At 40.6% G+C, this 16,154-nt stretch overlaps 1 protein-coding gene across 1 annotated transcript in view; it reads left to right on the top strand.

Annotated features, from left to right (window-relative positions):
* The first annotated feature begins 6,102 nt into the window (after positions 1 to 6,102).
* Positions 6,103 to 16,154, top strand: part of pcp4a (Purkinje cell protein 4a) — a 208,388-nt gene continuing 198,336 nt past the window's right edge. Inside the window, exon 1 of the mRNA XM_084320290.1 lies at positions 6,103 to 6,183. Coding sequence (XP_084176416.1) covers positions 6,175 to 6,183 — 9 coding nt within the window. The 5' untranslated portion in view covers positions 6,103 to 6,174. The remainder of the gene's footprint in view (positions 6,184 to 16,154) is intronic.

The following is a 16,154-nucleotide window of genomic DNA, read 5'->3' as shown; positions in this document are numbered from 1 at the left end:
ACCTGCTGCATATGATTTCTAGAGGCATACTACAATCTATTTTGATGTCAGTATTGGGTAGCCTATATAAACAATAATACGAGAGCATATACAAGAACAATGAATCTCACTGCATGTATGATGTAGCCTGCCTTTCAATACATGAACTTGAATTCCATCATGTTTGTGTGCGGGACTCACAAGGCTGTTGTCACAATGGGTGGTACCGGTACAGTAATAATAACAGTCCACACAATATCACGATGGACCATGCCATAGCCTATGTTCTATTAGGACATGATCTGTGATGACAAATGTTCTAGAATGTTTGATTAAGATATCATACTCTGACAGCATGCCTATGATCAACAAAAACGCGAACTTGAATCCCATCATATACATAGTCTGTCCACTATCTGGTGTCATTGCAATGCGTTTTCTATTCTTTCTTATGCAGTAAAAAGGGGGAAGAACACTATATCGTGGGTGTTCATATGACTCTGCTTACAGCTTCAAAACTCCACTTGTTTCGTTTAACGTAAAGCCTTTTAAATATAATCAAAACGTTCCCGTGTTTCTGCGGTCTGTGCGCAAAATAATAACGAGTTGAGATACACGGAGCGCAGTCAGTCAGTAGCCTACACCCCGTATATTCCGATAACGCTATATAAACCATGCTGCATTCATTCTGAGAGAAAGATCTATTATTCCAAATGCTATTTATAGGGTTTTGATCATAATTACACTACTGTTGCTATTTTACAATGAACTATAATGAATTACGGTTCATACAGAGGTTTTCGGAGGAAAATGGAGGGGGAAAAAAGATAAATAATAAAAAAAAAAAAACGTGATGACTTTTTCTCGCCTTTTTCCTGGAATTACTGAAAAACACCCAAACCATACTCTATTCAAAACGGTATAAAACGGAAATGTACCGATGAAAAAACATGTTGACTAGAAGCAACTCACTGAGACCTGACGCCGTTATTAGACCCATAGATATAATACAAGATATATTTTAAAGGAAAACGCCAACATTTTGGGAAATTAGCTTATTTGCCATCTTCCCTGGAGTTAGACAAGAAGATACATACCCTTTTCTTCTCTGTGCGTGCATTAGGCTTAGGGAACAGCCGCTCCGTTAGCGTAGCTTAGCTTCATCACTGGAAGTGGGTCAGAACTGTACCCTGACGTTCCCTACAGTGCCCTACAGTCACGAAATACACTCCAAATACAACTCCAAAACTTTCCTGTAAACATGTTGTGACCTGTGTATTTACCACGTGAAGAAATAAAAAATAATTGAATTAGACAATTACGTTTTCTAAGCAAATATACTCTGAACAATTTTTTGCCGAACCACTCCTCTCGGGGCGCAGTCAGTGATTTCACGCAACGCAGTGATACTTACTAACGTGACGCCGTGTTTGTTTACATTCTCATTTCTTTCAAAGGATCCGAACCGATTGAAGTTTATGGATACCATGACTTAAAATCCTCTTACCTTGACGATTAAAAGCCTCCCCAATTTAGAAAACAGTATTCCCATGGCTGGTGTTGATATGCTGCTACTGTAGCTATAACGAAAACCAACAACCGGACACTCAAGCAGATAACGAGGGTAATAACTTCCGGTCGGGGGGTTCCAAAATAAAAGAGCGACGTCTATAGCAGCGGAAATACGTTTATTTTGTATATTATCTAACGTTAACATAAACCTAAACTAACTTTAGGTTAGTTGTAACGTTAGTTTAGGTTCGTGTTAACGTTAGATAATGTACAAAATAAACGTATTTCCGCTGCTATAGATGTCGCTCTTTTATTTTGGAAATGGCGTGCAAACACGGTGGTGCCCCTGCCTATCTCAAGGAACTCCTCACCCCCCAGTCCTCCTCGCGCTCCCTCCGCTCCGGCACAGCCTACCTCCTCAAAGCCCCCAGGACTAAGCTGCACACCATGGGCGATCGAGCCTTCTGCTCTGCCGCACCCAGACTATGGAATGCTCTCCGCACCTGAGAGCACCACAATCCGTCGTGGCTTTTAAAAGGGGCCTAAAGACATTTCTTTTTAACAAGGCTTTTGCCTGAATTTTTCTTTTACTTTTATTTGTTACTTCTATTCATTTTATTATAATTTTTTTTATTTTACTTTTATGTTCTTCCATTTCATTGGTTGTTTTATTCATTTTAATTGTTTTTATTCATTTTAATTGTTTTATTCATTTAACTTTTTGTCTATATCTCCTGTAGCACTCTGAGATTCTCGTGAATATAAAGTGCGCTACAAATTTAATCTATTATTATTATTATTATTATTATTATTATTATTATTATTATTATTATTATTATTATTATTATTATTATTATTATTATTATTATTATTATTATTATTATTATTATTATCAGCCCCCCCCCCCCCTTTTATTTATTTTTTATTTTAAACACAGAAATACGCAATTTTAGAGTAATTAGAGATGAATACTGAATAACTAGAATCATTAGAGGTTCTCAAAGTAAGGTCCAGGTCCATGAGAGGGATCTGGGCAGTCCCCATAGAAAATTCAAAGTTAACAGGACCAAATCATCAGTTTCTTATTTATTTATTTATTTAGCCAGATAAAACATTGATCTGGTCCAAGAAGCCCCAACAGGAGTACAAATATACATATATACATATATATATATATATATATATATATATATATATATATATATATATATATATATATATATATATATATATATATATATATATATATATATATATATATATATATATATATATATATATATATACATATACTGTACATACATACACATATACACCAATAACAAAATAAAAACACAGTTAAGAATCATACACATAAGCAAATAAACAAACAAACAAACAAACATATGCACAGCCTATGTACAAAATAAATAAACAGTTCATCTCTAGTCTTTACAGTTTTCTTCAATTGCATAAACACTCAAATCAAAAGTATTACACAATTATCAAAACCTTACACTCAAGGAGCAAAATATAGGCCCAGATTTGCACCCCTACAATGTCAGCCTCACTTTTTGCAAAACAATACACACAGTGATTTGCAAAACACTAAACACACTTGCATTACATTAGACACAGAATGTCAAATTACCACACATATGAGCCAATTGGTTAAACACAGCCATCAGATGCACAAACACACCATTGCTTAATTGTAGATACACAATCAGGTTTAAGCACTATAAAAATGCAGCAGGTGAGTTCACCTGTCTTCAACCAAAATGGAAGGAGAGTGAAGTACTGTACACAGAGAACGTGAAAATATACAATACATTCACCAAACACTACACAAGACAACCAATGATGCAGACTGATGAAAATATACATTTTCTCCCATTTTCCCAAATCAGTCAACATGTCAACATGGAGAATCACAACAAAAAATTATCTTGCCACATATAGGCAAAGAGATAATGTCTAGTATTTTCTGTTTAAATTTTTTCAAAAAAAAATTGTGTTACTGTAATTTTAACCTGTACTGGATACAGTATTTTATGTTTGTCTGATATTTGCTGAGCTTACAGTGTTATGCACATAGTAGCATGACAACTGGGACATGTATTGTTGTGATTCTCCATGTTGAAATGTTGACTGATTTGGTTATATGGAGAGAACATTTATATTTTCATCAGTCTGCATCATTGATTTGGGTATATGGAGAGAAAATGTAATTTTTTTCATCAGTCTGCATCATTGATTTGGGTATATGTAGATAAATAAATTATATTTTCATCAGTCTACAGCATTGGTCTTGTGTAGTGTTTGGTGAATTTATTGTATATTTGCACATTCTCTGCGTACTTCACTTACAGTACTCTAATCACTGAGAAGTAGAATTGCTAAATGTGTTTTAGATGCAAATTAGTGTAAGTAATGCTGACATTATGGAAAATGTATACTTACCGTCTTCCAGAGTCAGATAAGAAGATAGATAACACAGCAGAGCCTAGAGCAGAGGTCAGCAACCTTTTTGACATGGAGTGCCTGTTTGAAATATAGTTGTAACTAGTGTGCCTCAACAATATTCCATGCATTGTAATTTTTTTCTTCTCATAATCAGGTCTTCTTAATGATAATTTTTACATTATTACATCATTATTGTTATTGTTATTATTAACAATATTATTATGATGGTTGTATCAACCCTAAATCTGAGTTGGGGGGGGGGGTGCAATGCAGACAAACAGCTGCATACAGTGCGACCATTTCACTCACATTTGCCCATTCATTTTTGGACACATCACACACCATCGGTGTGTGTACTGTACGGGTGCTTTTATAGCTCCACCTACAGGCCTAATGGAGAACACCAGGAGAACACCAGGATGTGAATGGAGGGTGAATGTGAGGTATATCGTGTAAATAAGTTTTGATTGGTCGCAAGACTACACTGTAAAAAGAATAATAATAACAAGTTACCAGAACTTAAAAATATTGATTTCAGTTACTGTGCATTAAGGTTTTCAGTTTTCAATCCATAATAAGTTAACAGAAAAATAAGTACACAACCACATTATTTCAACCTAATAAACTATGTTTATTGTCATTGTTTTAAGAACACAAGTTGACTTGGTAATACTCACATTTTGAGTAAAAAAAATGGCTTTTAACATGTGCAATGTTCAATGAAATAGAAAAATAAATAATAAAATGTGTTGATTAATCCCACTGGTCACAATGGTGACCATAATAATGTTTTTGTTATAAGGCTCTGCAAATGTTACTGAATGATGTAGTAATGTATTTCCAGCTAAATTGAAATAATAAACAAATAAAGGGTCTCAATTAAATATGTGGTAGTAAAAAGAACCTGTGGGAGGATTTCAACAAGATAAATGCAACAACAGTGCAAAATATTTCACTATAATATTTCAAAGCAAAAAAAGAAAAGAAAAAAAATTATAATATATATATATATTTTTTTTTATGCTGCCCCCTGTGTCTATGAAAATGCCCCCGCGTGCTGCAGGCATGCGTGCCTAGGGTTGCCTACCCCTGGCCTAGAGCCTAGAGGATGTACTTCCTGCGGCAGCTGAAGAAATTCAACCTGCCAAAGACGATGATGGTGCACTTTTACACAGCCATCATTGAGTCCATCCTCACCTCCTCTATAAGCTGCAGCCACGGCCAAGGACAAAGGCAGGCTGCAGCGTGTCATCCACTCTGCTGAGAAGGTGATCGGCTGCAATCTGCCATCTCTCCAGGTCGGACCTGTACCCTGAAGCGTGTAGGCAAGATTGTGGCCGACCCCTACCACCCCTGTCACAACCTGTTTGAGACACTCCCCTCTGGCAGGAGACTGCGGTACTCAAGGCCAAAACCTCACGCCACAAGTTTCTTCCCCTCTGCAGTGAGCCTCATCAACAAGGCTCGGGACCCTCACTGACACCCCCCCACTGTGGTGTTACATTAACACAACCCTACTGGACTATATTGCCTGTATTGTTACTTTACTCTAATTAGTGTATAATTGACCACATCTGCCCAGTTGTACAGCCCAGGGCCTATTCCTATTACATTTTTTACTTATACATACTATTATTCTAGTATTGTGCTATATTTAATTTAGTTTATATCCCATATAATTTAATTCAACCTCTTATTTACAGTTGTACAGCCCTGGCCTATATTTAATTTCATAATTATATTATTAAATTGTGCTTAGCTCATATTTCATTATGTTTTACTCCACCTCTTTATTGTATTCGCACCGATAATGTCCAAAGCAAATTCCTTGTATGTGAAAACTACTTGGCAATAAAGACCTTTCTGATTCAGATTCTGATTCTGATATCTGAGGAGTGAGTCTCCCCAGGCTGGTTTATATATCATATCTGGTCACTGGCTGATATCGCCAATCGGGCGTGCAGTTTGCTATTCGCATCTGTGTACTGACGGCGACAGGGAACATTAAATAACTACAGTGTGTCGGGAAGTTCAAATGGTTTTAAAAGTGAGCGAGGGATAGAGAAAACGCATTCCTATTGGTTTAAAAGCAATGCGATGATGACATGCTCTTGCCATGGCATAAAACCTCCGCCTCTCTCTGAAAGCGAGTATCTTGGAGAGGACTGTCTGCCGACCATCCACCGACAAGCGCGCATCTAGCCCACTGGAATCGTAGCTGCCGTACACACTTCAACCATGAGTGAGGTAAGTGTATTTAGGCTACCGTGCATATTTGTATGTATAATCTGCACTTTCGAACTTTCATAAAATTTACTTCGCTGCGCCTGCGGTACCGAAGAATCAACTCCAAATATCAACGTGCAAATAGTGCAATAGATGCGTCCCGTCTGTCCCAAACTAAAGTGAATATTATGCAGAACTCTTCCCCCCGGCCCCGACATTGTATTGGCTAGCGTGATTGATTGATTGATTGATTGATTGATTGACAACTTTATTAACAGATTGTAGAATGGGTACAGTACAGTACAGCTCAATACATACAATTGTTAAGGGCAGTGGTGCAGTGCTGGGCAACCGCGGTCACTGTACAAGTGTATCTTGTAGACCAGGCCCATTGCAAGTTGCTGTACTCTGTCGTCTACTCTAAGCCATCCTAGGTTGTCAAAGTGGGCAGGGGTGAGGTGGGTTCTAGGAGTAAGGTCAAGCAGTAGTCTGACTAGTTAGTTTTGAGATGTTTGTAATTTTGTTTTTAGTGCCTTTGAGGTGCTTTGGTACCATGAGGTGCAAGCATAGTCGTAGTACCCTTGAATGAGTGCTCCTGCCAGAGTCTTCAGGGTATTCTTGTTTACCAGAGAGGAGATCCGTAGTCGACAAATATACATTTCCACAGTGTGCGACTGCGAACTACCATGACCATAAGGATTTTACTGTGACGCTTGCTGTAGAGTAGACATACTAACATAGGCTATAGGTACAGTACGTATGAGTAACGTTACAGAACCACACATAGTCCACGCCACACAGGTCTGCATGCATGATGAAGACGCACATGAAATACACATGCTCAGATTAACCCCTCTGATCGAACACAAAAATGCACCTATACTTTCAGCACATGAGTGATCTGATTTATGTACAGTGCCTACTTTTGCACTATTGAGTTCCAAAAATCCCTACCCTCCTTCAAAACCGCTCTCAAAGAGCACCTACTGGTGGCTGCAATTAGAAACTGGCCCCGGTAAATGTCCACCCACCCACCCAACCCCCTCCAATGTACAGTTTCTTCTAGGGATGCACCGATATGAAAATTGGCCACCGATACCGATTGTTCAACTAACACTATCGGCCGATACCGATACCGATACCAATATTTGTATATAAGTATTTGTAATTTTTTTTTTTTTTTTTTTTTTTTTTTATGAAACTACTGTATGTTTGTATTTGTAGGCCTATTTACTTACTTAAAAAAAGGAAACATCAAGAAATATGTTTATGGTATCACTATCTCTCTCCCAGTATCGTCTGGCGGCCTGCAGAGGGATACTATTTTCTCAACCAGAGCTTTCAACCAATGCAATGGAACCATTCTGGCGGCCTGCAGCGGGATACTATTCTCTCAACCAGAGCTTTCAACCAATGCAATGGAACCATTTTGATTGACAGTCGATTCGGCCAATTACGCCACACCGCTAGCACCCACCTCCTGCTGTTCGGCAAGCGTTTATTCATTTTCTACTTCGGGGGCATGTCGCCATTGATCTGCTTGCGAGAACTCAGAATGCGAGTCAAACTCACTAACTCAGAACCACAACAAGCTAATACGTTAGCTGCCCGGCAGTGCCCGCCGACCAGCGCGCTCCACAGGATGGCCAAACGAGACGCAATGATTTTACTGCAACAAATGTTATAATAAAACAAAGCCTTTCTATACATTTGTCTGGTTGAAAACTTTATTAACAGATTGCAGAATGGGTAGTTTGGTACGGAATGAGCAACGGAGCTATGAACGGAATAATGCCTTGCTTACTTGCTGTGTTCGGGTAAATAATATGCTGATGTTATATTGAACGTGTAATACTAACTATATAACGTTATTAACTAACTAGCTACCGTACCGGGAGCTCACGTTGATGCCTGGATGGTGCTAACTAACTAGCTACCGTACCGGGAGCTCACGTTGATGCCTGGATGGTGCTAACTAACTAGCTACCGTACCGGGAGCTCACGTTGATGCCTGGATGGTGCTAACTAACTAGCTACCGTACCGGGAGCTCACATTGATGCCTGGATGGTGCTAACTAACTAGCTACCGTACCGGGAGCTCACGTTGATGCCTGGATGGTGCTAACTAACTAGTAGTGGGTAGTTGGGTACGGAATGAGCAACGGAATGGAACTGAGCTATGAACGGACTCGGAGTAATGCCTTGCTGCTATGGGTAATAATAATATGCTGATGTTATTGTCCGTGTAACACTAACTATATAACGTCAATGCCACAAAACGAATGCCTTGTTAATCATAAGTAGTTAACTGTGATGCAGTAGCTTGTGTGTGTGTGTGGGGGACGGCAGGCTTTTTTTTTTTTTGCCTTTTGACGCTACACAAATTGATGCTTATTTATCGGCGACTGCTATCGGCACATTTGAGCTTATCGGCTGATAGGCCGATAGCAGTCAACAAGGCACTTATCGGCCGATACCGATACCCGACCGATATATCGGTGCACCCCTAGTTTCTTCCCCTTCTTCCCCTATATATATTTTTTATGATCTCTTTCTTTTAAACAGTACTGTATATTTGTATGTCTTGTATGTCATAAATGTCTTGATGAAACAGTACTGTATATCTGTATGTCATGTCATAAATGTCTTGATGAATTGAAAATGGGGGACCCTGATGTAAACAAGACGAAAGTCTTTTTCTGGTCTGCATCCCCTTAACACATTGACGACCGGCCCTCGCCATCTAATATGTGGCTGGAGGACAACGCTTTGTAAACAAACCGATGTACTTTTGGATAGCTATATATATACTTTATAGTATTGCTATCTGTCCATTCTCATTGTCACTTGAGTGCATAAACCGTGCCTTCATAATGGCTTAAAGAAAAGAAAATCCATCAGTTGGTTGTCATTTTATAGCGTCGTGAATATAAGCTTTATCGCAGTTTGTCTCGTATTTTTTCTGGAAAGCTAGATATGAGGCTAAAGGCTACTCACGTTAGGGCTGGGCGATAAAACGATAACGATAACTATCGCGATAAATTATTTCCTCGAAATAAACATGAAACGTGGTCGCAAAGTTTCGATATATCGATTTTCCAAGCTTGGATATGAGCACGCACTAACAACCAATCGGTGAAGGAGATGGCCGAGAGCGAAGGAGACCAGGAAGGAGACCCAGAGGTAGCACTCACTCAACAACAAGGCTTGCTAGGCTAACTAGCTTGCACGGCGATGTTTTATATATTTACGTGCCGAGTATGTGTGCGGCGTGAATTCTGAGGCCACGTTCATAGTAGTGTGTGGTATACAGTGGACGTCGTTTCAATATATTGTGGCGGAAGAGAGTATTTTAGTATCATATTGAGCACATTGTCATGGAATACACCGCTTAGGAACAACAGGCTGGCTAGGCTAACTAGCTTGCACGGCGATGTTTTATATATTTACGTGCAGAGTATGTGTGCGGCGTGAATTCTGAGGCCACGTTCATAGTAGTGTGTGGTATACAGTGGACGTCGTTTCAATATATTGTGGCGGAAGAGAGTATTTTAGTGTCATATTTATTACATTGCCATGAGATATTCCGCTTGTCGGCTAACTTCTAACGTGCGCGGACTGATGACGACATCAACTCGACTCGAGACATTCGCAGCAGCATAATAAGACAACAGGCTGGCTAGGCTAACTAGCTTGCACGGCGATGTTTTATATATTTACGTGCAGAGTATGTGTGCGGCGTGAATTCTGAGGCCACGTTCATAGTAGTGTGTGGTATACAGTGGACGTCGTTTCAATATATTGTGGCGGAAGAGAGTATTTTAGTGTCATATTTATTACATTGCCATGAGATATTCCGCTTGTCGGCTAACTTCTAACGTGCGCGGACTGATGACGACATCAACTCGACTCGAGACATTCGCAGCAGCATAATAAGTTAATTAAACTTGACATACATTATATCGACGATAATTATCGATATCGAATTATATGAAAATAATTTTATAATTTTATCGCGATAATGTTTTTGGTCATATCGCCCAGCCCTAACTCACGTTATATCGAACGGCATTTCTGTTGTATATATTCGAATTAAATAAAACAAATGGCTTATCATCCGTAATTTTACAGAGCATCTATGGATGAAATGGGGGCGGCGGGGGACGCCGATTAGTATTATTGATTAGCAATACAGTGTGCGTTCAAGTAGCCACATTCACTGATCGATCGCTTGCGTTTTACAACAATGTCTGATCCGGCTGTAATTTGGGTTAATAATGTCTTACCGTCAGCTAGGGATGCACGATAATTACGATAATTATCGGGCCGATATCAGCAATTATGACGTCATCCCGATAAACTCGATAACGTTATTGATAGCTCCGATAACATATAATACATTTTTTGGTTAAAAGAAATCCGGTGTGGGTGGATTTGGATGAAGGGCGCTTGTTTTTATTATAGCCTCCTCCCGTTTTGCCAGTACTGTGGTAAAACTGATAGCGTGTGGTTTAGGAACAGGGAGTTTTTCACAAATCGAGCGCTCCCTTTCTTGGCTGTGACGTAGTCACGTTACATTCGGAGACAGACAGTCGATCTGCCAATTACGTCCCACGGCTTGCACCCACCTCTTCTTCTTACCACCAATCAGAAGCTCTCGTTCGTTTATTTACCTCCGGATTGTCAGCCATTACTCTACTCGGAGCTAACGTTATCTCCCCATTGACCAGTACGAGCGCTTATACATTACTGGCAAATGTCTTGTTGCACTTGTGGCAACGAGTGTTGTCAGCATCGACTTTAGTAAAATAGACCCAGACTTTTGAACATTTCGTTCTCTCCGCCATTATGAGAGCAGAGCTGTCTGTACTGAGTCGGCAGCGCAGCACCCGTGTGAGTGAGTGTGTGTGTGTGTGTGTGTGTGAGTGAGTGTGTGTGTGTGTGGGAGGGAGCCCGCTCGCAGGCAGAGACAGAGGCAGGAGAGATAATAGACAACGGCCAACAAGATTAGTTTGCGACGTTTAAATTCCTAAAAAAAAAACTCCATAATTTCTCGAGTACCGATAGCAGTACCGATGACGTCGGAGCTTATAAATACTAAAAAAAAAAAAAAAAGAATTGACAAAAAAAAATAATATATATATATATACAGTTAAAAAAAATATTATAATACAATAAATATCGGTTATCGGTATCGGTATCGGCTTGAGGAGCATAAAGTTATCGGTATCGGTGTCAAAAAATCAATATCGTGCATCCCTACCGTCAGCCCATGTGATAGCCGGCAGCATTTCCCCATTATTCATCGGCATCTGGTAGATCGATATGTCCATTGGCTGATCATAAATCCCATTATTCCAGGCTGAAATCTGCGCTTCGAACCGTGATCAACGGTGGAGGATGTTCGCTTGGGATCCAGGCTCATATGAAACGCCCATAGACAGTAAAAAAAAATTATCCACTCGCCCACAATGATACTGCAGTGGAGCGATGGCGCCCCTAAGAGGATCTAGCCGGTATTGCATGTCGCCGATTTCAAGGAGGCGGGTAAATCTGCAGAGTCGATCGGGGATCTTGATCCGTTTATTAATATGGAATAAAACAATAACAACTTGCCACAAGTTAACTCGTGGCTCTGGTCCTCAACGCATGGCACCGAAACCCGAGTTAACTCGTGGTTGGGCGGCAAAGTGTTAACAATTGTTTGTATTGAGCCGTACTGTTTGTTTGTACCCATTCTGCAATCTGTTAATAAAGTTTTCAATCAATCAATCAATCAAGGATGGGAGTTTTTTTGATTAGCCAGCCTTGCCTTGGCCACTATAGCGGATATGAATGAAGTTGCTGTTTCTTCCATTAACTTGGAATTGATCTCAAGTACTGTATGGCAGAATCTCCTTTTGTTTAGTTGCTGCGACTTCAACTGCCCTTTTGTGTGCTATATGCTATCCCGATGTTTCTAGATTATTTTGCGCAACTTGTTCTGTGCATTGCTGTTTACATCCCCGTTAATCCACTCTTCCGATAAGTGCGTGCCAATTACCTTTTCAGAAAGAATAAGACATTTTGCGTCTCTGCATATGGTGCAACCAAAGCTTCCATCCTTAGCGAACAGCCATGGGTAAAATAGAAATGCATGGCAAAAATAGCATTTATTGTCAGTATATTAGAGACCCCCCAAAATTTCACAAATCATGTTTTCAGGGGAGCTGATGTCTCATTCCTGGCTCCCCCGGCCCCGTGGTTCGCACCCTGCATTTCCATTACTGATAATTACTATAATAACGCATGACAGTGGGAGGACAATTTTCACCAGCATGCTACAGTACTTTAATTAGCCTGCCTCTTGTTTATTTTGTTTCAATCCAGCAAGGCTACTTTAGGGAAACCTCACTAGTTATGTTTCATCATAAGAGAAGGACCTGGCCTCGATGGTACTAATTTCCACATCAATTGTGATTAATATCTGGGCCACCATGGGTTACTGGTCGGCTCTTGCCCACGGGTGGTCTGCATAAATTAAAAATGTAAATCGTATGAGTTACTAACTTACTACTACTCATTGACACACGTGCATGTTTGTCAATGTAGTGTGGTAGTGAAAGGTTAACCTTCTGTAGTGTGGTAGTGAAAGGGTTAAGCTACAGGACACAATGATTGAAAAATCAGGGTAAAGAATAGTTTACACTCCGTATTTTACTGTCCACCTCATGACATTTGAAATGAAGGATTAATCTGCAGCACAAATAGCATAGCTAGCTGAATCAGTGTTCTGGGTTAAGTGATCATTATATGATATTCTGTACCCGAAAAAAACTAAAACAAAAGGCTGGCTGCCACAAAACAGTCACATCTAGAGACCTCAAAACCTACTCTAGCGAGGCCTTCAACCTTGAACTGGAGAGTCTGGACTGGTCAGATGAACTCAATGGTACACTGGTTGACGAAACATGGCTTGGTTTCAAAACCAAATTCTCAGCAATACTAAACGACATGGCCCCCCTAAGAACCACCAGGGTAAAAAATCGCGCTGAGCCGTGGATGCACTCCGAAATACTGGCCGCTATGAAAACCAGAGACAAAAAATGCTCTGAGTTTCGTAAAAGTCAGTCAAAGCTTACTAAAAGCACGAGCAGTGAACTCCAAGCCCACGTGACTGAACTCAAACTAGAAAGAAACAGACTAAGAAACGACGTAAACTCCATGATCAAAACTGCAAAAAAGAATTTCATCAATGACAAAACTGAGGAAAACAAAAACAAACCACGTGAACTTTGGAAATTACTCAATAATCAACTAGGATGCAGTAAAAAACTTAAAACCAGATTCTCAAACATAAACATAAAAACGGACAACACGCTCATCACAGACAAGCTGGATGTAGCCAATTACTTAAACATTTTCTTCACAAACATAGCCACAACACTGGTAAACAAACTACCCTCCCACTCAGGGCTTTATGGGGTAGAACACATAGTAGCTTACTACAAAAACCTAGGGGTCCGCAAGGACGACTTCAAGCTGGAAATGGTAACAACAGATGAGGTACTCAATAAACTGAGCGCCCTCCAACCTAACAAGGCCACTGGCCATGACAACATCCCCTCCAAATTCCTCAGAGACTCAGCAGCCGCCATCACACCAATCATCACACACATAATAAACCTCTCCATAAAACAGGGACACGTCCCCAAGGACTTCAAAATTGCGAGGGTGACCCCTCTGCACAAAAAGGGCAGCAAATTAGACCCAGGCAACTACCGCCCTGTTTCTATTCTCACCTCCATCTCGAAAGTCATGGAAAAAATAGTCTACGAACAGGTCGAAAAGTACCTAGCGGAAAAAAATCGAATCTACGAATTCCAATCTGGCTTCAGAACATCCCACTCCACTGACACATGCCTTCTCTATTTGAATGACCACATCAAACAAGAGGTGGACGCAGGCAAATACTGCGGCATGGTCATGCTGGACCTACAAAAGGCCTTTGACACGGTCAATCACTCCATTCTGATTGACAAGCTAAAAGCAATTGGTTTTGATAGTCTATCAGTGAGCTGGATGCAATCCTACCTTGAGGGGAGGGAACAGATGGTGGAGGTAAACGGTACCCTATCCCCCCCCCTCACAGTGAGCTGTGGTGTTCCACAAGGAAGCATACTAGGACCGCTACTGTTCCTAATTTATGCAAATGACATGTCGTCAGCTTGTGACTGCAACTTGTTCCTGTTTGCGGACGACTCAGCCCTGCTGGTCTCTGACAAGAACAAGTTACAGGTTGAAAAAACCCTCAGCTCGGAACTAGGCAGAATCTGCATATGGCTCGCTGATAACAAACTATCATTACACATGGGCAAAACAGAGTCCATTCTCTTCGGTTCAAATAACAAACTCAGCAAGACCGACGGCTTCTCAGTTACAGTGGGTGACAATATTGTCACAAGGAAAGATGAAATTACCTACCTGGGTTCCATCCTAGAGGCTAATCTCTCCTGTGACAAAATGGCATCCAATGTAATAAAAAAAGTCAACCAACGAACTCGATTCTTGTACCGGATCTCCTCTCTGGTAAACAAGAACACCCTGAAGACTCTGGCAGGAGCACTCATTCAGGGGTACTACGACTATGCTTGCACCTCATGGTACCAAAGCACCTCAAAGGCGCTAAAAACAAAATTACAAACATCTCAAAACAAACTGGTCAGACTACTGCTTGACCTTACTCCTAGAACCCACCTCACCCCTGCCCACTTTGACAACCTAGGATGGCTTAGAGTAGACGACAGAGTACAACAACTTGCAATGGGCCTGGTCTACAAGATACACTACACGACCAAGGTACCCATGTACATGTCAAAATACTTCCCAAAGGTCAGTGAATACCACGATCACAACACCAGAGGGAGCTCCACAAATCATGTTAAACCCAGATTCGGCTCAAATAAGGGACTAAACACGTTTCGCAATTATGCCACATCAATGTGGAACGCCCTACCCAAAGCTGTAAAGGAATGTGGATCACTACCCACTTTCAAAACCTCTCTCAAGGGACACCTACGGGAGACTGCAATTCAACACTGGCCCCTGTAAATATCCTAACCCAACCCCCTCCAATGTACAGTCATTTACCTAGTATGGTTTTGTCAATAGTTCAATGTACAATTGTGTTTGTTTGTACAGTGTCTCCCCCCCCCCCCCCTCAATGTACAGTGTTACTTGTTTATACAGTGTGCCCCCCCCCCCCCCCCCCCAACCACCTCCAATGTAAATTACCCAGTATGGTTGTCAATATCCCAATGTACCCAACCCCCCCCACCCAACCTCCTCCAATGTACAGTTTCTACGTCAAATGTATATACTCCCTTTTCTTGACTCCTTCTGTATCACAAACAGTACTGTATTTGCAAATCTGGTATGTCATAAATGTATAGATGTAGCAGTACTGACTATCTGTATGTCATGTATGTCATATATGTCTATATGAATTGAAAATGGGGGACCCTGATGGAAACAAGACAAACGTCTTTCTCAGGTCTGCATCCCCTTAACAATTGTATGTATTGAGCCGTACTGTATTGTACCCATTCTGCAATCTGTTAAATAAAGTTTTCATTCATTCATTCATTCATTCTGTCAATCAACCACCTAAACACATCAGTTAGTTGAGTCGAGCCATTACAAACGTGCCATTATAACCTCTATTTGCAGAAGTGAAGGATTTCTCCTACACGGTTATTGTGTATATTCAGAAGCCAGAATACACTCTGTAAACACTCCACTGGCAAAGAGAAGATCTTAACGTCACTGAATTATTCAAGGCAATGCTGCTGACCTAGAGATACAACACATTCTCTGTGTGAACAGGGGAGTGGATGCAAAGTGGGGTCCCAAATGAAGGCCCGGCCAGGGTCTTATTCTTCCAGAATAATGGGGCCGTCTGAAAAACAAATTGAGTGGTATTTTTTGAATTGGCCAATGCATACATTTGGCTT

The sequence above is a fragment of the Notolepis coatsorum genome (genome assembly GCF_963971535.1).
Source record: "Notolepis coatsorum genome assembly, chromosome: 8".
Taxonomy (NCBI): Eukaryota; Metazoa; Chordata; class Actinopteri; order Aulopiformes; family Paralepididae; genus Notolepis; species Notolepis coatsorum.
Note: the sequence above shows the minus strand (reverse complement) of the source record. Positions and strands in the feature narration are given on the sequence as shown.